At 32.8% G+C, this 26453-nt stretch overlaps 1 protein-coding gene across 1 annotated transcript in view; it reads right to left on the reverse strand.

Annotated features, from left to right (window-relative positions):
• tnc (tenectin) overlaps window positions 1-26453 on the reverse strand; it is a 108123-nt gene that overhangs the window by 25414 nt on the left and 56256 nt on the right. Inside the window, exon 2 of the mRNA XM_036357159.2 lies at window positions 23132-23236. Within this exon, the coding sequence (XP_036213052.2) occupies window positions 23132-23225 (94 nt within the window). The 5' untranslated portion in view covers window positions 23226-23236. The remainder of the gene's footprint in view (window positions 1-23131; window positions 23237-26453) is intronic.

Consider the following 26453-nt stretch of genomic DNA (forward strand, 5'->3'; position numbering starts at 1 on the left):
TACAATTATTTCAATGGCGTGTTAGCTATGTCAAGATAAAGGAAAATGGCCAGAATGGATTATCGCATATGCGATTTCCTGCTTGAGATTATTGTGTAGCTAATGGGATATTTGCAAGTCTTTTGCCTACCGATTGCAGGCATACGGCCGTTGCGGATAAGTGCAGATAAGCGGAGAAAAACGGTGTAATTGAGCTTTGCGCAAGATCGCCCGTATAGAATTGATGGGTTATGGTGAAAGGATAAGAATGTCAGGGGTATAGGTAGGCTTATAGAAGAAATTAAAAAATACACCGCCAATAGTGTGTGTCTTTGATGACGAGCGTTTTGTTTTAGACAATGAATTAATTTAAGCAGTCTTTTGTTGTTTTGCAGATTAGAAATATATTTAGCTTGCATACTTTTATTTCGAAGTTTGCTAGCTAAATTTATTCTAAACGCATTAGGTGCGGATTTTTGGTGATGATAATAAAATTTGCGCCTAAGGGTAGAACATGTTTTAATATTCTAAGTTTATTTTGGTTTTCAGCGCAGAAATATGTAAGATTAAACTGTGTTATCTGTCTTGTGTCTTTGATAATTGTTTAAAATTATAATTTCTTTTAAAATCTTTAAATTGTATTGCTCATTTTAGCACAGAAATTAGCAAGATTAAATTATAATATCTGTCATGGGTTTGCGTTTTGACAATACATGAGCTACGCGCCTAATTGTGGACAACTTATTATTTCTATAGCTAAATTGCCGTATTCAAAGATAGAAATACAACTTCATACAGGTATATCCAAGACGTAGAAACTCGATATAGACAAAAAAATATATAAAACGGCAAACTTAGCTCCATTAATTAACAAAAAAACACATGGTCTTTTCGAAAAAAAGCGAGCTAAGAACGCATTTGAAAGGATTGCAACACTTTTGCAGCAACAAATGTATTTTCGAGACTTTAAAGTAGATCCAAACAAAAGTATTTTTTAGGTGTCTTAAAATTATGTCCGCAACCAACAAGCTTCAAACCCTTAATAGCCTCGGTACTTGATACTCCATTAGTCTTTGCACTAAGCAACTATCTTTCGAAAAATAAATGTGGTCTTATTAAGACAAATTGACAACAGTATTGACAGCATAATTGCAACACAATTAAATTAAAACTTCTCCTTCGCGCTCTCTATATTTGCCAGCCACTATTAATGCAACACGAAGATTCCTGCAATTCTTGTGCAAATGATTTTAATGATCGCGTTGTGCTGCACATTTCACTCAGTTATACAAGTATGTTGGAATCGGAGTATATTACTCACAATCTAGACATTACAAAAACAACACTTGCAAACTTAGAGCAACAGCCCAGCGGCTGTCATGTCTTTGAGATTGTTTTAATCAAATTCACTGTTGCGCCAACGTCATTAAATTCACAACGAAAGGTATTAATATGTTACGTGTAGCTTGAACAACAACAAAAGCAAAAATTGTAGAACGGAGGAAGTCATACACACATATACATATATTACATTTACACGCGCGCTTTGAAGTTTCACGCTAGTCCTGTGTGTGTACAAGTGTGTATGTGTGGCAAGTTTGCATTAAGCTGACAAGCTTGTTTAAGTGACGCAGCGCTCGACACATTACATATCGCCCGACTTCTCCACAAATCACTATTGCTATCCTGCTGTGTTCGTTTGTGTGTGTGTGTGTCTAATGAAAATTCAACTGACCAGGTGCAAGAAGAAGAAAAAGAAGAAGAAAATTAGCACCAATTGCATAGGCAGCAACAAAACAACAACAATCAACGCTTGTTACAATTAGTACTAAATTATTTATAACGCGTTGTGTTAAAATGTCTGTTAGTGAGCGAGTTGTGTGCTTGCATACGCGCCCATGCAACCCAGTAGAGAAATTATGTGAGGCAAAAGTGCATTTAGTAAAGAAAATTTATAAAAAAAATTTAGTATGCATTGTAGGCGATTAATTTTGAGAAATTTGGCTAACTGGTTCACAAATGAGCCAAATAGGAACTAGTTGTCAATCTGGTTACCTTTAAGTAGTTTCGCGAATTGATGAGTGACTATTTTTGAAAATTTTTTCATAGCTAGTGCATATTGAGTCATTAATTAACTAGCTGCAAACCTAGTTACTTTCATAGTATTTTATAACTAGTACGCGGAATTTGGTTTTTGAATATATAATATGTGGATTTAGACATTGAATTTTAAAAATTTTGAATAGTGAATATCAAAAGTAGTAAAATACTAAAGGTTTTTTTCCTCAGTTTGATAAACTTTCAGGCATCTGAATTTGCTTGCTGGGCGCATGCACCATGAGTGTCTAGCATCAATTGTTGCTTGTACGCATTTATTTACGCCATCAAAAACACCTCAGCCCGGAAATATCGCTATAACATACTCCATGACTAAGGCTAATGACTGACTGGACGTTATCAAAAATAAGAGCGTAATAAAATAAAAACAAATCTCCTTGCGGCTATAAAAACTTACTAGTAAAGTTGTTGGCGCTATAATTAGTTGTTGGAACTTAGAACTTGTCTTTTGCCTGGCGTTTGATGACATGACACATATACACTACGTTTGTATTAATATTTATAGCACAGGAAGTGATATGAGGATTAAAGGTTTGAACGAAGAGTGACTGTGGCAAAAGCGAAAGAAAAGTTGCTGACAAGTTGACATGAGCTATTTGCTTTGAAATGGTATATTTTTAGATCGGAAAAGCAGTTAACATAATTCTAAGCTGAAAATCTATAGCTTAAGGGTGCTGAACATTATAGAGAGCATCTCTTAACTAAAAAAGTAGGTTAAATTTAATAAAAATTGAAATATGTGATGTGTTTGAATGTGAAAAGTATGTTTTAAGCGCTGAAATCGAAAGCTTATTAATTTTTATGGAGCAAAATTAATTGAATAAAAGAGATCTAAGTATCTTTATTGCTTTTCTGAAATAATTAAATCGCTCAATATTGCGCTGGTTTATTTGATTTATAACAGTTGTGTAATCGATTCGTCACTCTACAAAGCTTCGTGACAGGAAAAAAACTTATTTTTTGAATGGTAATGTTTTTATTAATCGAAATAAACATTTGTTCTATTATTTGCCTAAACTGTTGTCTAAGTGCTCTATTTTCTATTAAAATTTTAGCTAACCGCAAGCACAACACACTTGTTTGGAGTGATATTCATGTGTTAGCAGTTATTTGAAGAGGTATATATTTATAAGTGTGTATATCAAATATTGACAGGCCATACTTAAATCTTACCAATGAATATTTCCTGAAAACTTGTATGATTTAAGTAGCAGATCGGTGTAATATACGAAAACACTTGAGTGATGATTTGAGTGGTTTGGCAGGTGAGTGAGTAAAATTCTTTAAATTTTTGTTGCTATACCCGTAAATGTTTTTATTAAAATTAGGAAGAAAAAAATTAGATTAAATAGTGAATATATTATTTTGAATTCGCAATATTTTTCGAATTTTTTTAAGGCTAATTTTATATTTTAAGGCCTCCAAAGGCTATGCAGGGACTAATATGTGAACAAAAACTATAACTGCTTGATGATATGCTACTAACGACCTGCAGATATAATATTTTCTCAGAATCAGCATAATATACCGTTACGTATCTATATATTTTTTGTAAGATCGTGATCGCAGGTAATAGTCTGTATAAGGCTCTTTGGTCCATTATTCCATTTTATATTTAAGCCATATACATAGTTATATGCTCCACTATGGGCCCATTGCTCCTTGCTGGTGTAACAGGAAAGATATATATGCATATATATGGTATATACTAATATCAGAGGAAAGACGTGGTCTTTACAATCATTTTAGTAAATTTTGAAACTTTTGAGATTAAACATAAAATCGGCCTTTAATTGAATTACCTCTTGATTTATGAGGAAAATACATTCCTTTATTCCAAATTCACAAATTTACACACCTTGCAACATTTTCTAAAATCGTGCCACCACACTGACATATCTACACCTACTTGTAAGTAGAATTGCGATCATCAAGAGATATTTCAAAGGTATGCATAAATAACTTTTTCGAACACATTAAAATTTGATATATGTAACGCAACACCGTTGTTAAACAAGAACAATGTATAGATGCATATACAATATTGCATAGAAACAAGTCAACACATTGATCGCCAACCAGCAATGATTGCAATCAGCTAAGACAACAACAATAACAATGGAAAGAACGCGTGACAAGCGAGCAAGATGAAATACCAAAGGATGATTAAGGGGTAGTAGTATGCTGCATGCCACATGCCGCATAATCAAGCGTTGCAGCACCCAATACTTGTACATACAACATGCAGGCCAAAGAGGAGTAAGATCACGATTTTTTACCAGTCGACGACATGGCGTGATGCGATCTTAAATATGTAGATAACTGCAAAGTTGTGTGTGTGTGTGTGTGCGTATGTGTGAATACACCTTGAATCTGGCAATGACATTGTGGGAGGGGAGCTGTGCCTTTCGTGGCATGTTGTGGTCACTTCGGTATATGGTGTTTAGCGATTGGCGTTGGAGACATGTATTTGCAACGGTAAATATTGCGGTGATAATGCAATGAGTACTGTATACACACATACATGCACACATATGCATTTACCCATATTGTTTGTAGCTGTGTGCTGTCAATAGTTGAAGGTTAGTTATAGTTAGATGTTGTTTGTTTTGCATTGGTTCGACACCTGCGTCTTGTCATTCGCCTCAAAGGCGTTTTAGTGCGGCTTTTAGCTTGTGGCATGTGGCATGTGGCCTGTGGCTGTTGGCTAGCTAGTTCGCCTGGGAACGCTACGATGGCGAAAAATATTAGTTGCTGGTTTTGTTGTTGTTTGTGGTGTAAGTGATATAGTACCGTTTGTTATTTTTGCATTTTACTGTAATGACGTTTCGAGTTTTATGTTAGTGTTGGCTGCTTATTTTATTTTAATAACAATAAAAATGCTGGTGGAATTGTTAATATGGAATATGCTGATGGTGGCGCCGTTTGTTAGGTGAAGGTGTTGCTGTATTCCATTACTTTTATCAATATTAAAACGGAATTCTTTGAGACGTAAGTGCTTAACAGTTCAATTTCTGTGGAAAAAAAATTCCCCCACAAAAGGAGCTATTCAAATATGATGCTCAAAGAATATATGAATTAAAAGTTCTTATTTCGCCCAATATCTTAGCTCTCTTCGATTCGCCATTTCTCTGCTCGCTTTTGCTGTCTTGTCAAAAAAATTACATGTAAACAACAAGGCTGCACTAAAAGTGCCGCTCGTTTGTTCAAGCATCTGGTATAGTTTGTTCGATTCGCTGGAAGGAAAACAAATTTTGACATGGGACATTGCAAAACATTATAACGGTAACGACATTTTTTTTGTAACGTTTCAATAATTTCGAACTTTATCGATATATATTTGGAAAAATAATCGGTTTTCGATTAATCGAAATTTAAAAACTTTTATTATCTTTTATTACAAAAATAAGTATTGAAGCATTTAAAAGTAAAATAACATCATATTTATTATATAAAAAATGGAGTTCAGAAGCAATATCGCTTTGATTAGTTAAAACGGAACGAATCAAATCGAGCTCCAAGAGGATTGAAAAGTATTCGAATTTGATACATACTTGACACTCGATAACTAAATATCGATTCGTTTTAATTGTAAAAATATCGATAACTTGAAATATGTATATTGGCATATCGATATTATTTAGCCAAACTTAACATACGCTGAACAGGGTATATTAAGTTTGCAACGAAGTTTGTAACACCCAGAAGGAAACGTCGGAGACGCTATAAAATATATACATAAATTATCAGCATGATGAGCTGAGTTGATATAGCCATGTCCGTCTGTCTGTCCGTTTGTCTGTATACACGCGAACTATGGGAAACTTTTTTATTTGACGTAATATCTTCACAAAATTTGGCATGGATTATTATTTAAAGCAATAATGCAATATCCAAGGAAACTGTATAGACCGGTTGACTTTAGCATATAGCTGCCATACTAACTGAACGATAGGAATAAAGTAATAAGTAAAGTTGCATGGAAAACTTTTTTATTTGACGCGGTATCTTCATGAAATTAGATCGGATTTCTTGTTTTTATTATTATTTAATGTTTTGTGTGTAATTATTTTTATGAAAAGCTAAGCTCTAAGTCTTTATGAACTTTCATGTAGTTTTATGTGTTCGAAGAGTTTGACCTCGGTCAAAGAAATATACTACGCTGCTACTGACGGTGTGAATGTATGTGTCTTTCTATTCAGCAATGTTAAAATACAATATATTAATAATAAATCATATACCCTTCGTTTGTTAGTTACTTTAATTGCATATTTAGTCTAGCCTACACCTTGCCGCTCCACCTTTAACGAAACGAACGACCACTTGCTCGCTTAATTCTGCAGCTGACAGCATTTTCGCAGTTCCAAATGTCAACAACTTTTTTCTTAAATACTTTTTTAATATTTTCGGTTATATTACCGTGGTCCCCACCCCTCTGCCAATGCTAAAAAAGCGTCATACTCTTTTGGACTGTGTCTCGCTTTCCTTTGCATTTGGCCAACCGTTGAGATCATGATCTTCGTTGGTGAGGTTAAATGCGGTGGACACATAACATGTGAGTTGTGTGGCATACTGACATTCGTTGTGGTTGGCTTTGTGGTGCGTTGCTATTTATTTTCTGTTTTTTTTTTGTGTTTTTTTTGTTGTAATTTTTCAATGCTCGTCTGCTGTTGCGTGTAGACGCATCTACATAGGTCCCCAGTAAATGTACTCAAATGTGCAACATGTTGCAAGGCATTGACAGTGCATTGATGATGTTACACGCTATATTTTTGCATTTTTGCTTGTGTACTATACTATAAATGTATGTGTGAAGATTGTGCGCTGGCGCAGTGTTGTGTCTGCCGATAATGGCTTTGGCGGTTTGAGGCCACCAACCGGTGGCAAGTGTCAAATGCGACAACAACGCACAACTGCTTCGCACACAGACAGCAGGCTACATACATGCAACAGACATAGTATTACATGCCAACTGGCTTGTGGCCTATTGTTGGCTAGAGTTCCTGCTGCAGCCGGATGGATAATTCCTTGGCGCACAATCAACGATTTTCCGCATTGTTAGATATGGGCACAATTGGTCATTACCAGCCGGCCGACATACATACATATCAATGATGTGTGTGTGTGCATGGCCGAGAGTACGTGTGTGGCATGCAAATGTGGCATTCGACATGTGGCAGACTTTCTTTGACGGTGCCTTAGCCGCCAAGCTGTGGTTGCATGCCACTAAGCGCTGTGCATTTATTTGAGTGTGTGTGCGGAAGCTTCTTCTACTCTCTTGACTTAATGACACAATTTTGAGCTAAATTGTTGGGTTTCATTTGCTTACATGTGGTTGTTGTCTGTTTTTCGATTTCTATTTTTTTTTGTATTCCTCAACAATGTTCATTGAGTTCTGTTTGGACTCGGCGTGAAATTAGGCCAGCACTTTCTCAGCTTAAACGCACAGGCACACGTTTACACATGGCACTCATGTAAAAAAGCAGTTATGTCGTAAGCATATATGTACGTGTGTCTGTGCGCGCTCATTTACATGCAAGCGCTTGTCCGAGCAAATAGCGAGAGATAAGAATGCCGGTGATGCGTTTTGATTAATTGATGACTGTCAAATAAACAAACTAACTGGCAGTTGGTATGCCGTCTCCAATACCGTCTGTGGCAGCGAAGATCAACCGACGATCGGTAAACAACATGTAGTGTTGCTGGTGTTGAGTTGGAGTCATGCAGCTGTGTTTGCTGTGCTATTGAAGGGGCATTGGGGCGGCAAACAAACCAACAACAAGTGCGCAAACATTCTTCACCTCAAATCGAATGAGATTTGTGGCCACCTAAATTTCTATTTTTATTCGTTTTGTGGTAAAGGTCGCTTCCTTCATGGCAAGGTGTGCATACATAGCCATTGTTTTATTACAAATGACCCAATTGTTGCTGATTGGAAATTTGTATGTTTGGAATTGGTGTTAGATCAAACTACAAGTATATAGGAGAAATATATGTATTTGAGTGCGTTATAAAGTGATGAGTTTTACTACGGCCTAATTTGTTTATACTCCAATTTTATGGTACATTTTCTCATTTTTAGTATAATTGGATAGTATATTCGTCACGCAATCTTCATTTGCTTTTCAAGAATTGCTACTGATTTTCTGCAAGGAAATCATAAATTGAATTTTACTGCTATTCTAAAATATTTAGCTGAGGTATTACTCGAGTTTAATGCATTTCGATGCTTAACATTAAAAATATACCGTACAAATTAGTTTCTCTTTTTTTAAATTAATATCTTATTTATTATAAGATAGAGTTTACATTACAACTCTTTATCTACTTTTGTACTTAACTATTTTCCTACACACCACATTTTTGGAGTTTATGGATTACAACCCTGTTTTGTAACCGAATTTGGATGCACGATTGATAACTCGTTCCACACACTAGAAATATTTGGCATTTTTGAAAATCATCATGATGTGAAAAACGTAAAATTAAAGTTCATTGAAAAGAAAATTCAGAGTTTCTTAAATTTCTTAGTGAGCACACTTAAGAGTTAGAGTGAGAGTAGAGAGTATATGCCTAAACACAAAATTTTATACTCGCGTTTACGCCACTACAAGAACATATTGCAACTAAATCTCTTTGCAACAATAATTCGTTTGAACTTCCTTTTTTTAATTTGAAATTTCTTACAAAGCTTTAGAAGTGCGCTCAACTAACGGTATTTCTGCGCTTTAAATATTTAGCATGTCATTAATGCAAATGCTCAAGCACAACGCTTACATGGCGAGCTGTGACTTCAATCGTCATAAAAATGCGAACAACAACAAAAACTGTTAACACAAAATAGATAATGCTCAATTTAACGAGAAAAAATTTTGTGTTAATCGGTATGCCGTTCCGTTGATTGGTGAAAGAATAAAATTTCTTTCTTTCCAATTCGGAAACTTGAGCCATGCATGTATGTATGTGTGTAAAAAATAATTGCAATTTAATTGCGAAATTCCAGTGCTCACCAAGATATTACGGCATTACGAAATTCTAAGAGAATATATGAGCATTCTAATGGTTGTATGTGTGTGTGTGTGTGTGATGGCTCGTAAAATGATTGGCAACGTTTGGCATGTCTGGGATTTTAAATTGCAATTGTTATCTATGCTTCTTAGGCGTTTTTCTTTTGTTTGTTGTTTTTGTTTTTTCTTTCACATGTGGTTTATTATTGTTTTGAGTAGAATAACGGTTTGCCTACAATTGAATAGTAGTTAGTTTGTGAGGAATCAACTTCAATTTGATGTGCTTTCAAAAAGCTGTGTGGATTAGCGACCCTGTATGTATTAAATCACTTACACCAAAACATGAACACATTTATAATGATTTTGTGCCAATTTTGTGATTTTAAAGTATTCGTATACACTTAGAACTCTGACTGAACTCACTCTGAAAATGAAGAAGATGTTTGAAGAAGAATGTGGAATAAATGTATGTACAATATATAAGTTGATATATAATATCAAGTTTAGGTGGTTTCTAGTTGAAAAATAAAATAAAATAAAATTTTTTGGCAGCTATAAGGGAGTAGCAATGGCTTCGAAAATAAGAAACCATCGATTCTTATTTTTAAAAAGTTGGTAAAAATATTTTCTATATTCGCAAAATTAAAACAAAAAAGTTTTGAGAGCATTCGCACAACGAACTAATTCCTTTTTGAGCTTTCACACAATGATTTTCAGAATCAGTATTTTTATATATTGTAATAGCATTCATATAACACACTAAAGGGAATGAAATAAAAAAAACTGTAAGAGCTTTCGCATAATGTAAGCTACTAATTCCGTTAGAGCTTTCAAACTTTCACACGCTAAGCTTTCAGAATCATAAGTTCAAAAGCTAGCAGTGACACCGAGCTCTGATTGCATGTCATTGAAGCATGCAAATTAAATTTTAAATATGAAAATAAAACTAATTAAATAGTGGTTTAATGAGCTTTAACTTCTTGATGGCTACAGTAAAATTATGAAATTAAAAATTATATAAAAGTTTAAAAAAAACTAAAATATTTATTTAGTGCCTACACTTTCATAATGAATGCTATAAACATTATATAATATCCCCCTTACCTTACTTGTATGCCAGGTGACCATATATCATTTACCAAAAAGAAAAATCAATTAACACAACACTAAACATTATATAGACACATACATACATGTATATAGTACATTCTGAGTGAAGCACATGCCGCATGCGCGCACGGATGCATAAATTTTAATTGTTTTCTAAGCATTTTGTTATGCAAATGTGCTGAACAGTAGCTCCTTCGATGCTGAGGAATTGTGAAAAGTTAGTCACCCGAAAACATTAAAAGCCGCCTAACGGTTAAATGAAATATTTTATAAACACAAAAAGTCAAGTCACTGCTGTCTGCTGCTTGTAACCCATGTACGTGGTTGTAATCTAACAAGACTTCCGGCGTTTTGTACGCATGTGCGTGCGTTGCCTGCGCTTCTGGCAAATTAATTAGCGAGCGTTTGTGAGAAAATAGCGGTGTAGGCGTCGTAGACTGATTGTACAAATAACGCGCTAGCAGATATTTACACCGCATAACGGTTGCGAAGACATGCTTCGCTGCAGTTGGCAAATGACATAAAGCAATAACAAATACATATACACAAAATCAACTGAGTGGGATGTAATAAAAGCTAAGCGTAAAACAACAACAATATAAGACGTCTATAAATTATTTGTAAATATGTATGCATATATATGTATAGGTATATTTATGCTGTAACTCTGTGTGCCAATGACCGACAACACCGACTCCGCTGACCGCGTACACCAGCGCCCGGTCGCATAATACACCGCAATTCAACTTGCATAATTTTTACCTTGACAATGAAAACTAAATTTTAATTTTTTCCCCATTTTCATTATATTTCTCGCTTTGTTTTTTGTTTTATGCCTTTTGTCTTACCTTTTGCTCACGTCTGCTGCTCACTACTTTACAACGCTTACATTGGCGCTGTTGCCAGCTGACATTGAGTTGGCATCCCGGCTTGGCAGCGAGCGGTTTATTTTACTCGCAATTTTCGTATATAATTTATATACATACATACATATTTACACATTCATTAACTTAGTTGCTATTGTTGTTGTTTATAAGCAGTTTCCGCCGTAAGGCGGCGAACCACTTTAACTGCCACCCGTTCTACGGAGTCGCATTTCTGCGCTGCTGAGTTCTGAATGAATTTATTTTGTTGTACATACGTACATATGTATACACAAGTAGAGATTTATGCACACACAAGCGCTATGTATTTAATTTTTACCTGTGCTCTGGTCGTTGATCTCTCAATGTAATAATGTCTCCCGTGCAAAAGTCGGGCAAATGTCATGATATTATCATAGCAATAATAAAGGTAAGAAAATTGCCTAAAGTCATGCACATTAGAGCATCGGAGTCAACAGCACAACAAAAACAAAATGTAAAAAAAAGCATATCAAAAAATATTTTTTGCCTCCTTTTTTTAAGGTTATATTATTCCTCGTCAGCCGGCAGTTTGTTAAGCTTCTTTATACTTTATTTTGCATAATTTTAACAAAATTTTGTATTCTAAATGTTTGTATCTGCTTATAATTTACCGGTAGGCGTTAAGAGCATATTTTGTAATAAAGTTATCAGGTTCTGTTAATATCAGGAATTTAATTTTAAGTAAAAACTATTTTATTTTTATCATAATATGTCTACATATGTACATATTTTTTGTTTTGGAAATTTTTAAAGTATTTTAAATTATCGTGTGCAGTACTATGCTTTGTTATGTTATGTAACTTTGAGCTATGTTATGTTTTCTAAAGTTATGTTAAGTAAATTTAAGTTGTGTTAAGTTATGCCGTGTTTTGATTGATTCAGTGTTGTCGTGTTACTTATTATGAGTATGTTATGTTACTTTAAGTTATTTTATATTTTGATAATTTATGTTACATAACTTGAAGTTACGTTAAGTTAGCTGTACTTTGATGTGATTTATTATAATTTATATTATGTCATGAGTTCACATTACGTTATGTTTTTTATGTACAGTTATGTCGTTATTTTATTGATGTATGATGCTGATGTATTCTGTTACGTTATGTGATGTTATGTTGTGTTATATAATAAAAATGTATATTATGTCCTACTATGTTATGTTATGCGGGGTTATGCTATGTTATGTTTTCGTTAATTAAGCCCTCATACATTATGTTATCGTATATATGTGTGCTACGTTACGTTAAGTCGTTCTAAATATTTTACTTCAATTATTATTTAATTAAGCGGTTATATACATTTGTGAATTTCTAAGAATCTATTTATTTTGCTTATACTCGTATATACATATATATGAAAAAATTCTTCAAAAATTTTAGTTCTATCTGGCAAATAGTTCGGAGATATGAGCGTATTTGTAAAATTTATCTATTATAATCGGCTTCCAAAACTTTAATCGCATTTTTTTTTAAAAGCTGATTGCAGAATCGGTGATAAAAATTTCTCCGAAATTGGGCCGGCGGTGTTGCTAAAGAACGGCTACGTGATCAAGGGAATCAAATATTTGTCAAAATGAATATTTCATTTTTCAAGTATATTAAATTCTGTAAATGCCTTAAATGATTTTTAATAATATATCACTTTATATATTTCATTTTCATTTATTGACCGCTCAGTTCACATATACTTTCCATTTAATTAAAAAAATTTCATATGCTTAATATAATTTTATGAAAGTACTTGCCACTTCTGCTCGCTGCGCTTGTTGTGCTCATTTAGCAAGAGCAATAAATTTCAATTTCAATAAATGTTCTGTTCTGCAAAATTTTAAACAATTTTGTAGCAGTCACAAATCAAAAGTATAAAACGGTGATTTATCACTCATGATTCAATACACTTTTTCTATATATAATACAACTGACAATTGGGCGCATACAACAACAAACGTCGTTGAAATCACTTTATTAATGTTGCGGCATGTGAAGTTTATTAAGTGCAACCGAAGTGAGTTGGCACAAATTGCGTTCATTTGGAGTAACAACAGAAATTAAAAATCACTAAATTAAGGAGGAGCTATTAAAAAATCGCAAAGCTATATTGATGGATGGAAAATTATAGGAAATTTAGCTGAAGAGTAGATTATAATTACTTAATTTAGTTCTCATTATGCTTTTCTATTGCAAGAAAGCGATTCTATTAATTTGGTAAATAGTGTTTACGGACATTTAAAAACTAAAATAAATCATATATTAAAAAAAATATTTTTCAAGCATAAATTATAATTTTTTTTATAAAATCAGAAGTTCCTACATTAAGTTAGATTTATTTCACTAATTTAACAGAATTTTTTCACCAAAAATCACGAAAATTATAGTTGTATAGAAACTGAAATACTTAATATATTAAAAAATTATATTTTTTAAGTATAAACTAACAATATTTGTATCAAATTAGTAGTTCCTACCGTCAGCCAGGCCTATTGTATTAAATTAACTACACCTTTTCCCCCAAAACTCTTAATTAGGTTCTTGGGTTGGCGCCAGCAGCTAATTGCCACCACAAGTGTCACAATATTTATTCAGCGGTTTAATATTTAATTTTTTTCAATAAAAAAAATTCCCATATACCATATTGATTTATATTACGAAACCACAAACACCCAATTATCTTTCCTAAAAACCTGACGAGCGCAAGAAAGCGGCTTGGTGTCCATCACAAATCCGCGCAAATGACATGATATTCAATTCTAAATTGCCAAGAAGACGGACAGCTGGACAGCCAGGCAGCGAAGCATTAAATTCACTTAGCTGGGAATAATTTGGTGAAAAGCCATTGAAAGTAAAAAAAAGTAATAAACGAAAAATAGAAATAACAGAAAGAGGGCTGTTGGCAAGGTGAGGAGCAAAAAGAACAACAATAACAAAAGCAAAACTATAAAAAAGTGCCAACAAAGAGCAAAACTGCTAACATGGGAACGAATATCAGAAAAACGCAACTGAGTGGTCAAGCGGTCAGCGGCAAGACGCGGCTGCGCACAGGTTCATTAGACTTTGACTGCCAGCTTTTTACTACATTACGCCTTTTTAGTGAGATATAATTGCAGAAAATCTTTGCAGACAAAAAAATGAAGAAAAAATCCAATTGAAAAAGAACGAAATAGAGACATTAAAGAAGCTATAATGAGTAAAAAATGAAAAAAATAAATAAATAAATAAAAATCAGCCGCCAAAAAGGAAGACGCCCGAACACAGCAGCCAAAGTTGTTGCCTGCCAGCGTAAATAACCGAATAACTTTTGCACAAATAACAACAGATTTACAGAAACAAAAAGCCACCAAAGAGTGTTCGCAAAACATTAATGAAAATCGCACAAATAAACAAATAGCAAAAATGACAGGCTAATTCACCAACAACAAATCAGCGTTGAATGGCTGATAAATAAATTTGACCGTGATCAAAAGTCTCACAAACTATCGATCTCGCAGCGTTAAATGCAAAAACAATAAATAAATAAAGGAAAAAGAAGAAAAAAGTAAATAAAGAAGAAAAAAGAAATTATTTAAACACGCAATGAATCGCGTCGTCGTTGCGCCTTTGAGGTTCAATCAACGCATGCGCAGGAGTGATTGATTAACGAAAACGCCCTCTCATGCGACGCTGAAAGACATCAGCACAAGTGCTCAACTTCAAGTCGAGTGGTAAGCCGATGGCCAAAGCAGCTGTCAACTGTCAGTGGGTGCAAATTTTTTGATCGCATCAGTTCGACAGGCTCGTTTCAAGACACGCAACATGATAGCATCTTCACGCTACCGATAGGGGTGTTTCTATTATGGCGCTGAGTAGCTGCTGAAATGTATTTTTTCTTTTATTAAAAGATATTAAATATTCAAAAAATTGAATAAAAAATACTTATGATTTAATTATAATTTTTTTTTTAATCAAAATCAAATATTTAATTTAATTTTATTATTATTGTAATTGCTATATATATTTTTTATAGATATATGATTATTATGTTCAATTACATTTTATTTCATATATTATTATTTTTAAACTAACATTTGGTTTTATAAACTTCAAATTACTGTTCAAACTTAAACACATATTTTTTATAAATAAATATATATTTTTTTACTTATATACAATATAAATACCATTTTATAATTTTTTTTGTTTTAATTTTACTTAATCTAAGTTTAATTATTTCTCGTTTTAAGTTTTCCAATTTGTTTTATTAATTTTATTGTTATAATATAAGTATTTTAATTAATATGATATATAATTTGACAACATTTTTAGGTTTTTAGTTTTTTTATATTTTTTAGATTTTTTAAACTTTGTATTTGGATGTTTGTAGTCAATTTTAATTTAGTTTTTATTTAAGATATTTATACTTTGTTTATATTAAAATTGTTTACTTTTGTTATTTCTAGCTTTTTTAAACTTTGTAATTAATTTTGGTTTCAGTTCACATTTTAACTTTATTTTAATTTTAAGTTAATTTTATTTAATTTCTTTTATTTTATTTAATTTAAATTTTTTATTTTAATTTATTAAATTTTAGTTTAATTAAAGTTATTTACTTTTGTTGTTTCTCGCTTTTACAAACTTTGTATTTAATTTTTATTTCAGTTCACAGCTATTTTATTTTGATTTATTTTTGTTTAAATTTTTATTTTCATTTATTAAATTTTATTTAATTTTATTTATTTTTTTTGTTTAGTTAATTTATTTAATATAAAATTTTACCAAGTTCATTAATTATAATTAACTCATTTACAACGTTTTGTTAATTTTACGATATTTATAATTATTTACTTTATTCTTCCTAGTGATCTGCTTTCTTCCCGAATATCAAAACCCCCAGCAACCTTAACCTTAAAAATACTATAATTACTCTGCCTCTTGCACCAACAAACCACCGAAAAAATAAGTACGACCTGTGCGTGCTTCAAGCTGTTGATAAACGATATGATTATATCGGTCATGACATTGTTTTTGTAGACTTTAAAACTACCAAGTTGAGTGCTAAAGCCACAACACTCACACAACCAAATATATTGTTAAACTTATTGCTATTTGTTGTTGTTATCGCACAGTTTTGTGGATTATACAATGTGTCTCGACAAATTTTAGACATTTTATTCAACAACTTTTTATTGATGTCTTTTATATTGTTAGTACTTTTTACGGCTTTCTTTTTACACGCTCAGAGCGTTGACTTTCTTCGCGCAGCGCAACCAACGCTGCGGAGTGCTCCACTTGTTTCAGAGCTGGCGACCTTGAGTCCCATTGAAAATGTTCGGTATTTTTATATACAAGCTTTTTATATTCTCAGCCATTGTAAGCCGTTGCTGGCCATCGGCAACGTTCATTCGATCAATTGCTGGCTACCAAACACGTGCAATTGCGATGATCTTGAATTTTCGTTTACAAGGTTTAAGCTGACATTCATGAACAGTTGGCGTAGAAGAGCCGAGGAGTCAAGGAAATTCATTCGTTGTTTTTGTGCATAAAATTTGGCTCGTTTGCAATTTACGTTTGTAAGTACACCCCGTTGTTTGTGCGCACAATTTTCGGTAAACTATTTTGGTTGTTGTGGACAGGGGTCAATTTTCGGTATGCGCTTCCAAGTGCTTTTAGCAGCTTAACTGCTAGATAATATGTACTTGTGTTTTTATAAAATCTATTATCAGCATGCCTCACAGCTGGAAGTTATTGAAGAATGCATTATTAAATCGGTTTTTAAGCGCCAGTGAGTGAGCATTACCTGGTCACTGAAGTGGCACATGAAGCAGCATGACGGTGGATTGTGCGCGCTTAAGTGTGGCATTTGAAGTGATGCTTAAAATTAAATATTGCCATGAGAAATGCTACATACTTGTATGTATTTAAATGTTGGGTTTTTGGTAATATTATATGTTTCTGGGGAAAAAATTGTAAAATATCATTACAACTCTTTTTCGAAAATTCTAATTGAATATTCTGAACTTGAATTTTAATCAAACTGTTTTTATAAAAATATTTGCTTGTTTTATGCAATTCAATGCATTTCTATGAGTTCTTATGCTTTTCTTTGTTTTTCTATGTCTTTCTATGTGGTTCTATGCCGTTACATGTGTTCCTATGAATTTCTATGCACTTCTATGGTTTTCTATGTTTTTTATGCGTTTCTTTGTATTTCTATGCGCTTTTATGATTTTCTATGTATTCTATGTTAATCTATGTTTTTTACCTCCATCATTGTGGAAAATCCAAACTAGGTGTCCATATTATCCGCGAAATCACAAAAAGTCTCAGAGTAACTTTGAACAGAAACAACAAGAAAAGCAAAAACATCACAAGGAAAGCTTGTTGGTGTCAAATGTCACTCAGACACAGGCGGTACATAACTCATTTATTGAATGAATGATTTAAGAGCTTAGCAAAACTGTTTCCTCGGCTAGCTTAATTTTTTACACACATCTACATACATATAGATCACTTACTAAAAAGCTTTACATATGGATTTGTATGAGCTCTATTCGGGTCTGACACTTCAATCACAACGGTAATTGCAGTTAATGTTGTTGTTGTGTGTAATTTCTTTCTGTTGTTATTTTCCTCAATTTATTTATTTAGTTTTATGTGCAGTGCTAATGAGAATTCTAAGAAGTTGTGCAAGTACTTGTACTTGACATAAAGAAAAATTGATGGAGTTAAATCTTCTGCCATAAAGAGTCTTCGAAACTAGAATGAAATAAAAGTAAAACACAAAAAATACTGAACACTTCCTGAAACTAAGTCGACTGCCACTTTGTTTATGCTGCCTTTTGTTAGTTGCTTGTTGAAGTTGTTGTCGAAAATGGAAAATGGGTCAATAGTGACGTTGTAAAGTACGTGGAGGTGGCTTTCGAGTCTATTAAAAATATGTTAAGCACACAAAGCGACAGCAACGCGGCAAAACCAAAGAAAGGAAATAAGAAGACTAACATGGTAAAAAACATGGTAATTAGCATTAGGCGCTATTATACCATCGATAAATCTATTAAAAATATATTCGATGAATAACGATAACATGCACACATAAATTAAAATTAAGGTTATTTGTGTGGATTGTGTCATCACTTATAAACGGGACTCTGACGATCGATAAAATATATGTGAAAATCGATATGAGACCGAAAATATTAAGTATCTTGGTGATTTGAAAAACCTTTTCGGCAGAGGTTGTACCTGACTAATAATTTTAAAGTTTCCGTAATTGAAATTATATAATCGATACATCGAACTAAATCGCAATTGATTATATATTTATCGATAAAAGTTGACAATAATATTAAGATTATGTGTCTGGATTGAATCATATATTTTGAATGTGATTTTTAACATGATTATCGATTAAGCATATGTAAAAATCGATGGAAACCCACCCTAATGTAAGTTCCTTAAATCAATATAAAAATATTATGATCGCTCATCGACTAAAGATGTATGTTTTCTTATTTTGTGTTAATTTACAACATATGCGCGGTTCTTTATATCAAATATGCACGTCCAAATTTATTAAGTTTTCAATGAAAATAATATTTTTGAAAAAATTTCATGAACTATTGGCTGCTTAAAAATACTTTAGTTTAATCCGTTAAATCATGTAAGTAGATATGGTGTGCATGATCATAAGCCAGCTGCCTAGCTACTGCATTTCAATCACTTAATACCTCGAGTTCGTTTAAACCTTTATTATTGTTATTGTTACTATAATTCTTTTATTACAACTTTTATGCCTATTGACCGACATTTTCGATATGTCTGAGCAACATGTTTGAGCACCAACTTGTTATTGAATCGAAAAGCCATAAATAAAAGGAGGCTGTAAGTCATAAAGCGCAACAACCCGTGCCATGAGCTATAAACAAAGACTGGTGATGCGCTGGTGGAATGAGTTATTAAAAGCGGTGAGCGTTTATTGTTTTGCTTGTTTTAATTCTTAAACTTTGCGGAACATTCACATTTCTGTGTATTACACACACATACAAACTAATTTGAAAATTTATTTTTTTTTGTTTTTATTCAATCTTCTTCATATTCATGCCAATCGATTTTAATTTCTCTCTCGCATTCCTGCCAAGACTTATGGGTTATGTGAAAGTCCGCCATTTGCCAGTCATAACGCAATTTACAACTACAAATAAATTAATGAGCGACTAAATAACGGAAATTGTCTAGAAATCATACAGGGCAAATCTGCATGTATTAGTACTGTGTATATGTATGTATGTATTTACTAGTGTCTGGTCCCGCGACCGAGCGACCAACTGACTGAATGAAGATTTCGCCCAAAAACCGTTAAATATTTTAAATGCTGCTTACGAGAGGCGTAAACGCCTCGCAGCCAAACAGCGAAAGGGAGGCTGCAACTGCAACAACAACAACAAGCATTAATAGTCCGTTAAATGCATGGGCATTTCTTTGGCGGAAATGAATGAAAATTAGAGGCTTTTGTTTGTGATGGAAAATAGTAAATAAATAAATAACTAACAAAGAGCAACAACAACAAAGCGAGTAGTACTAACTATGGTAAATCCTCAGTAAAGGCTTAGAAATGGAAAAACCGCAAAACCTCATAAAAGCCTACACACACACACACACACATCCTTACAAAAAAAGCAGACACACACGGTTTTATATACATAAGTATATTTATGTATGTATAAGTGCTTGCATTTGCATGCGTTTGAACACCGCGTGCAGGTGAATAGGCATAGCAGCCTTTCAAAAGGTGCGCTGACCCTACGAGGCGTGCAACCACAATCTCACACTCAGCCGCCGCCAGCACACCGCCACAGCCGGCAGCTTGCTTTGTGGCTCGCCGCACTGGAGCAAACATCTAATGGCTGTCATTTTGATTTGATTTATTTTTGTGGCAATTTTTTTTCGTTCGTTTTTTGAAATACGATTTGAAATATTATTTTCGTTAGAGCAGACTCCGCAGACATGTACGGGCAGACTATTTATTTTTATAGTAAACCAATCTGTTTATTTAATTTGGTGTTCATGTGGTTATATTTATAGTATATATGTTTTGCAATCCTGTGTTAACATATGTAAACAAATATATATAAATATATATATAATATATATGAGGTTAAATTTAGTTAAATTTTTTCAAGAGAGTTCAAGAGACCATGATTTTTTTGTCGCTTATAGAGGTTTCTCACTAATGCTGTAGCGTACTAATCCTCGGAGCACTGGAACTTTATGGAGTCTTTAAATTATGTAATAGTTAGATACCGGTAATAAAAATTCACTTCGTATTTCACACCTTGATTTTCCCGACTCAAATGCATTTATAATTTTCAGTTTATCACTTAACAACAACATGTTGATCTTTCGCTTAGACATTATAAGTTGTTGTAAGAGCTGTACTGCTTGTTGCAAATAATATTTACGAACTGCAGTGAGCATGACAAATAAGTTAATACAGTTATATATTATTTCTTTAAATTACAGGAAAACAACTTAGTTCCTGATTCCTGTAAAAAAAAGAATGAGTCATACATAGGAAAATTGTCGCTTATAGAGGTAAATACAAAATAGGCTCTCAGTTATAGAGGTCAGAGTAGGAAAAACGACTGTCACTTATGGAGGTTTTTGTTTCTCATAAAGGTTTTTGGGAGGTCAAAGTGCGGGACCTGAGAATAATTCTCACTTATAGAGTTTTCTTGTTTACCCAGTTCTCTCTTACTCAGGTTTAACTGTATCTTAATTTTTCATACGCATGTTTTGATTTAATAATTTTTATTTTATTTATATAAAAATCAAGTTAACTAATTTTTTTCGGTAAGAAAATTTCTAAGCAATTTATTTTTAATTTTTCACTCATTATTATTCATAGGAATCTGAACTATATATTTTGTATTTAACTTTATTTTGCCCATTCGTATTTTTAGAAAGAAAAAAGAATACTCAAATTATCGCAATATTTAAAATATATTTCAATACCGACCCAGCAGGAAATCAGTATACGAATACAAATATATTTTTCTAGTAATGTCGTATGCAAGTTTCAGCTATTTGTGTTCTTTGTAAATTTAATAAGTTCTCTGCCAACGAATTCCAATTGGCCATGCGCCAGCACTTGACTTTGTATTAATTTGCGCCGGTTAAATGAATTCGCGTGAATAAAATTGGTTTTGTGGAATCTCTATAAATAAATTGACGCAAAAATTTAACACAAATGGCATCAATTGAATTTGCGCACAATGAAATTCGCATTCAATGTCAATGACTAGCAAAGTAAATGGAAGACAGAAACAAAAAAATTAAAATTAAACCGTGGCACATTTATAAATTGGCTGTGCACACAGACGCATCCCTTCCGCAAGAGGCAGAGCCACCCCAATTTAGCAGACTGCGTGAAAATGCGCGACTGGATGAGGGCAGAAAATGCAACAGATTTTTTGGCACTAAACAAGTTGCAGCAATTTAAATGAAGCAAATACGCTTAATTAAGCAAAAGAATACATTGACCCCACCGAACAGGGCTACAAACAGAACTAAGCCGCCGCGTTGGCAATCTATTATTTTCTGTGACTAATGACAGCTGATAGTGATTTGTCAAATTGGCCGAATAGCAGAAAATGCCAAAAACCATACGAAGTGGGCATAGAAAGTGACAATAATGACAAATCGTAAATAAAATAAATAAATATATAAAATTTAGTATTGTGGCTAAATTTCTGATTATGATGGCTAAGCCGAGTTTATGTTGTGTTGAGGGTTGTATGTTGATACAGTATCAAAGTATGTCTTTTGTTGTTGCTGGCACCGCAAACTGTACTATTTGTGTACCGTATGGCATTAGCGTTGGTGTTAATAGTGTCGGCAAGTACACAAAAATACCCCAACTTCAGTTACAGTCCTCTGTACACACTACTAAACTGCTTTATTTAGAAAAAATCCGTAAAAACGCCGAAAGAAAATCAATTCGTTTTTATTGCCCGTAACGCCAAAAGCGTGTCAAGGGTCACTCGAGCTGCCGGTTGCTTGTAAATGCAATCTCTACACATACATGCACACTTACGCTCATACGTTGACACCTTCACACATGTATATACACACACACACACACACATATGTGTGAGTTTCTGACAACTTGTATACACAACGTATGAGGGCGCATGAGTAGGCGGAGACTGTATGCTAGCATGAGTGTATGCGTATGTGCGTGAAACACAATGGCTCTGAGTCTGTGCGCATTTCTGCCTCTAATATGCGGCACATTAATGGATAATTCTTTTTAATTTGGCAGCTGGGAAATAATTAACGGAGTGACAAGTTCTTTTGTTTAAATCCATTTAGATATTTATATACTTATGTACATGTGTATGTGTCCGTGTGTGTGTGTCAGCAGCGCATTTAGTGCTTACTGCCGCAAATTGGTGACCAATGCGTATTGAATGCTGAGGGGAGCGCTGACAGGTGCACTTTCATCCTTGCCCGCCTCATTCGCACCACTCTCATTACAAAGGCTTTGTTTAAGTAGAATTTGTATGTATTGTTGTATGTGTAGTAAAGCATACCAATTCTAGGAATTTCGTTCAAATTCGCAATGTGTCGCAAATTTATTTGAAGTTGCAGGTTAAGGCATTAAGTTTGCTTATCATGTCACATATGTGCAATTTTTCTGTACTTCTAATGGTAGGAATACCAAATACTCGTATTATATTTGCCCTATATTTCTTGCACTCTAACTTTTTGTGTCTATTTATTTATTGCCATCACAAATGCCCTGCTCTATTTTTCCTTTATTCTTACAGTTGATTCATTACTCATATTGCTTTCTCTTTATTGTTTTTATGGCATTGCAACTCACACAATATTGTATGGTTATTAAATAGCTGCTACTTGCTTTTTTTAATTCGACATTTATTTCATGTCTTCTTAATGGACATTCATTTGTATTTGCAATTTATTGCCTCATATTAATCAATTTACATACAATTTATTTATATATTTGTAATTTACTTACCGGCTTGTGCTAACAATGGCAGAAAGATGAATGCCACTGCCACTGAGACTGCCAACATGTCGAGCCCCAGTGGACTCGAACCTTTTCTGGTCATCTTGCAATATCCTGGAAATAAAAAAAGTATATATTTTAATATTATGAGCGGTTATAAAAAATTAAGTTGAAAATTAAATAAATATTAAAGTTAAAGGTAAAAATTAGAAATTAATTTGATGTCGGAAGGTAAAAAGAAGGCGAAATCAAAACAGAAGTCTGTTGTCGAAATTCTCATCACATATTTTTATATCGAATACCTAAATAAGACAAAGTTAGAAAAAATATTGACTGTTTCTGGATTAAAGGCCAAGTTTTGAGTACCAAGATGAGTTATTCAACCCCACTTTTAGCAGTCAGGGTTACTTGGGTTTTATAAGACAATAAATATAACACCCAAAAATATTTGTACTTTGTATTGTACTGTATATTTTTTTCGACTCAGAGTTCATGGTAAAAAAAAACAATTCTTCAAAACTAACACTTTTTAACGATTTTCATACGTTTTATTCAATAACTTAGGTTCTCAAGTCACCAGGTTTGACGGCGGAGTTTAATAAAATACTTTCTTACTAAATTTCAAAAGTTTTGACCCTAAAGTTCCAAGCTTTAAATTTGAAGCTTTAACTTGCGCTAATTGAGCAATCCTTCGCTTTACCTCATCATATTTTGTACAGGTAGAACTTATGCCACTGATATAAAATATAAAAATTATTATACCAATATTTAAATATCTCTTCTCATATTTTCTGTTTCGCAATAGAATCAACAGCTAAGTACTTAATTTTGACCTTAAAATCTAATTTTAGCTCAATTTTCACATCATGCACATTTATATCATATATATTAACATTGCGCCAAAATGTAGGCAACAATTTTAAAATAATGATAAATATCAAATATGTTGGTTTAAATTATTTCAGTATGCGATCTAACAGAAACATAAGAATATATTTTAATGAATTAAGTTTTATATACCTTAAACTCAAAATAAATATCGTTTCAAACACCTAAGCTCTGATATATTGTTTTAAGAGGATTTTTTTTATCCAAAAAATAAATAAAAAAATTTAAAAGTAAAATAAACAACTGTTATATGCCCACAGGTTCATAATTTTAAAATTGTAAACCAAAAACCAAAAGCCAACCACCCTCATTTAGCTGAAAAAATTAAAAATGCCGCAAACCCTGTGCGTGCGCTGCCAATTTGCACCCCTGGAACTGCCCACCAATTCTATTGTCAGCTTAGTACCAATTGTTTGCTAACAAATTGCGAAACAAAAGCAATTTAAAATGCAAAAGCAAAACATAAACTTAAAAAATTTTCAAACAAAAAAGTGCTGATTGTGGTTTTCAGCTCATTTGTTAGGCATTTGCTATTGTTTGTGTTTGTTTTTGCTTCTTGTTATGTAAACAAAACGCGCCGGAAGCGCATTTGACAAGCTTGTAACGCTTAATGCACCCTGATATATCCTTTAGTCTGCTTGCTTTGACCCCTCAAAGGTTTATTGTTTGCATTTGCTTGTGCAAATTTTAGTCGATTCGATTTCTATTGTTTTTCAGTTTTTCTGTATAAAAAAATAAATAATTTTGAAATTATTTTTGTATGGCGGATTAAAATATTTTTACCGTTGAATGTATTGTGAGCATTTAGGGTTACCACTGGGTTTACATTAAACCAAAGTAAGTAAGTAAGAACAAAAAAATATATTAGAAATTTCCAACACATTAAAATAATGTTTTAGCCTACACTGAAGTCGAAAAATACATATTTTAACATATAACGCCAACTAATTGTGGAAGGATATTATAGAGTAGAGGGTTTGCAATATTTCGTTTTAATAAATTCCCCAGAGATGCAACACGTGTCAAGTATCAAATTACAATCATATGTAACAGTATAAACACACCTACATAGCTTAAAACATAAATACATATACCTACAGTGAGTGCGATAAGAATTACGTCTACACCGCCTAAAGTTGTGATGCTGGAGGGTTGTTTTCAGTTCGACGCTTGGTTGTAATACCCCACCATTTTTTTTATTTGTAAGTAGTAAAAATAAAGTGCAATATCTTCTAATATAATTGGCTTCGGTTTGTTGGCTATATTATAACGGCACTTACGCCATTAGAAGTTATTTCTTTAACCATTAAAAGTTTATGAGTTTAAGATGTATATAAATTACTTGTATACTTTATATACAACCAGCATGGATGCCCACATAAAAGTCCAATGTTTGGCGAAATATTTTAACAACAGGAAAATTATTTGGAAGGTAACGTTAATGTTGAAGAATAGCGGGTTATAGAAAGTAAATAATAAACAATATTTAAACAAAAAATTTTTGTGTTCAATTAAAAACAGAATTATATATTAAGTGCTTAAACTCAAGCTTTTTGTGGTGTATACTATTAAACACGATTCATAAACTCTTTACCATACACAATTTTGTTTTACTTGCCTTAAATATATTTGAAAAAAATATTATATGTTAAAATGTTTAAACTTGAGTTTATTTTGTTGTTAAGCTTAAATACTACTCATAAAACCCGAGTCTACGTAAAAAATTTTTTTAAATCGCCTCAAATACCATCTTTAAATAAGTATATAATAATAAATTATTAAATACAAAAATAATTATATGTTACTATTTTGAAACATGAATTTGTTTTGGCGTTAAGTATTAAAAACGATTCATTAACTCCGAGTTTAACATAGTAAAATTTTCTTTTACTCGAATCAAACACGATTTTTTGGTGTTATGCAATTACTACTCGGTTATGCAACATAATTTTTCTGCCCTATTAAGATATTTGATCTCACTTTTAGAATATCTGTGCTCAGTGCTGACTTCTTAAGCAATCCAAAACGAACATTAGGCAATTGTTTATACATGGAAAATCTTAAACACGACTTTAGTTTACTTAAGTAAATATGAGATTCTAAATGGTTTAATTACAACATTTTCTCGCAAAAGAGCTTAAGCCTTAAAAATATTTATGAATATTTCTTTTTGTTGCAAAAAGAAATAAAAATCCTAGTTAAAAACTAGTTTGAGACTAGTTACTTAGGGAGTAGTTACCAACTCTTTTGTAGGTAATAATAAACTAGTATAGTATATATAGAGTTAGTAAATTTAAGCAGTTTTTCAACACAGTTTGGAATTTGTATTTCTACTTGGTTTACTGCCCTGTAGATCATAAATCAGTCGGTTATGTTGCCTACTAACATCATTTGTCACGGTTTGACAGATTAATAAGGCCGCAAATGAGGTGTTCAGCAACGA

This window comes from Bactrocera oleae, chromosome 2 (genome assembly GCF_042242935.1).
Source record: "Bactrocera oleae isolate idBacOlea1 chromosome 2, idBacOlea1, whole genome shotgun sequence".
NCBI classification, from domain to species: domain Eukaryota; kingdom Metazoa; phylum Arthropoda; class Insecta; order Diptera; family Tephritidae; genus Bactrocera; species Bactrocera oleae.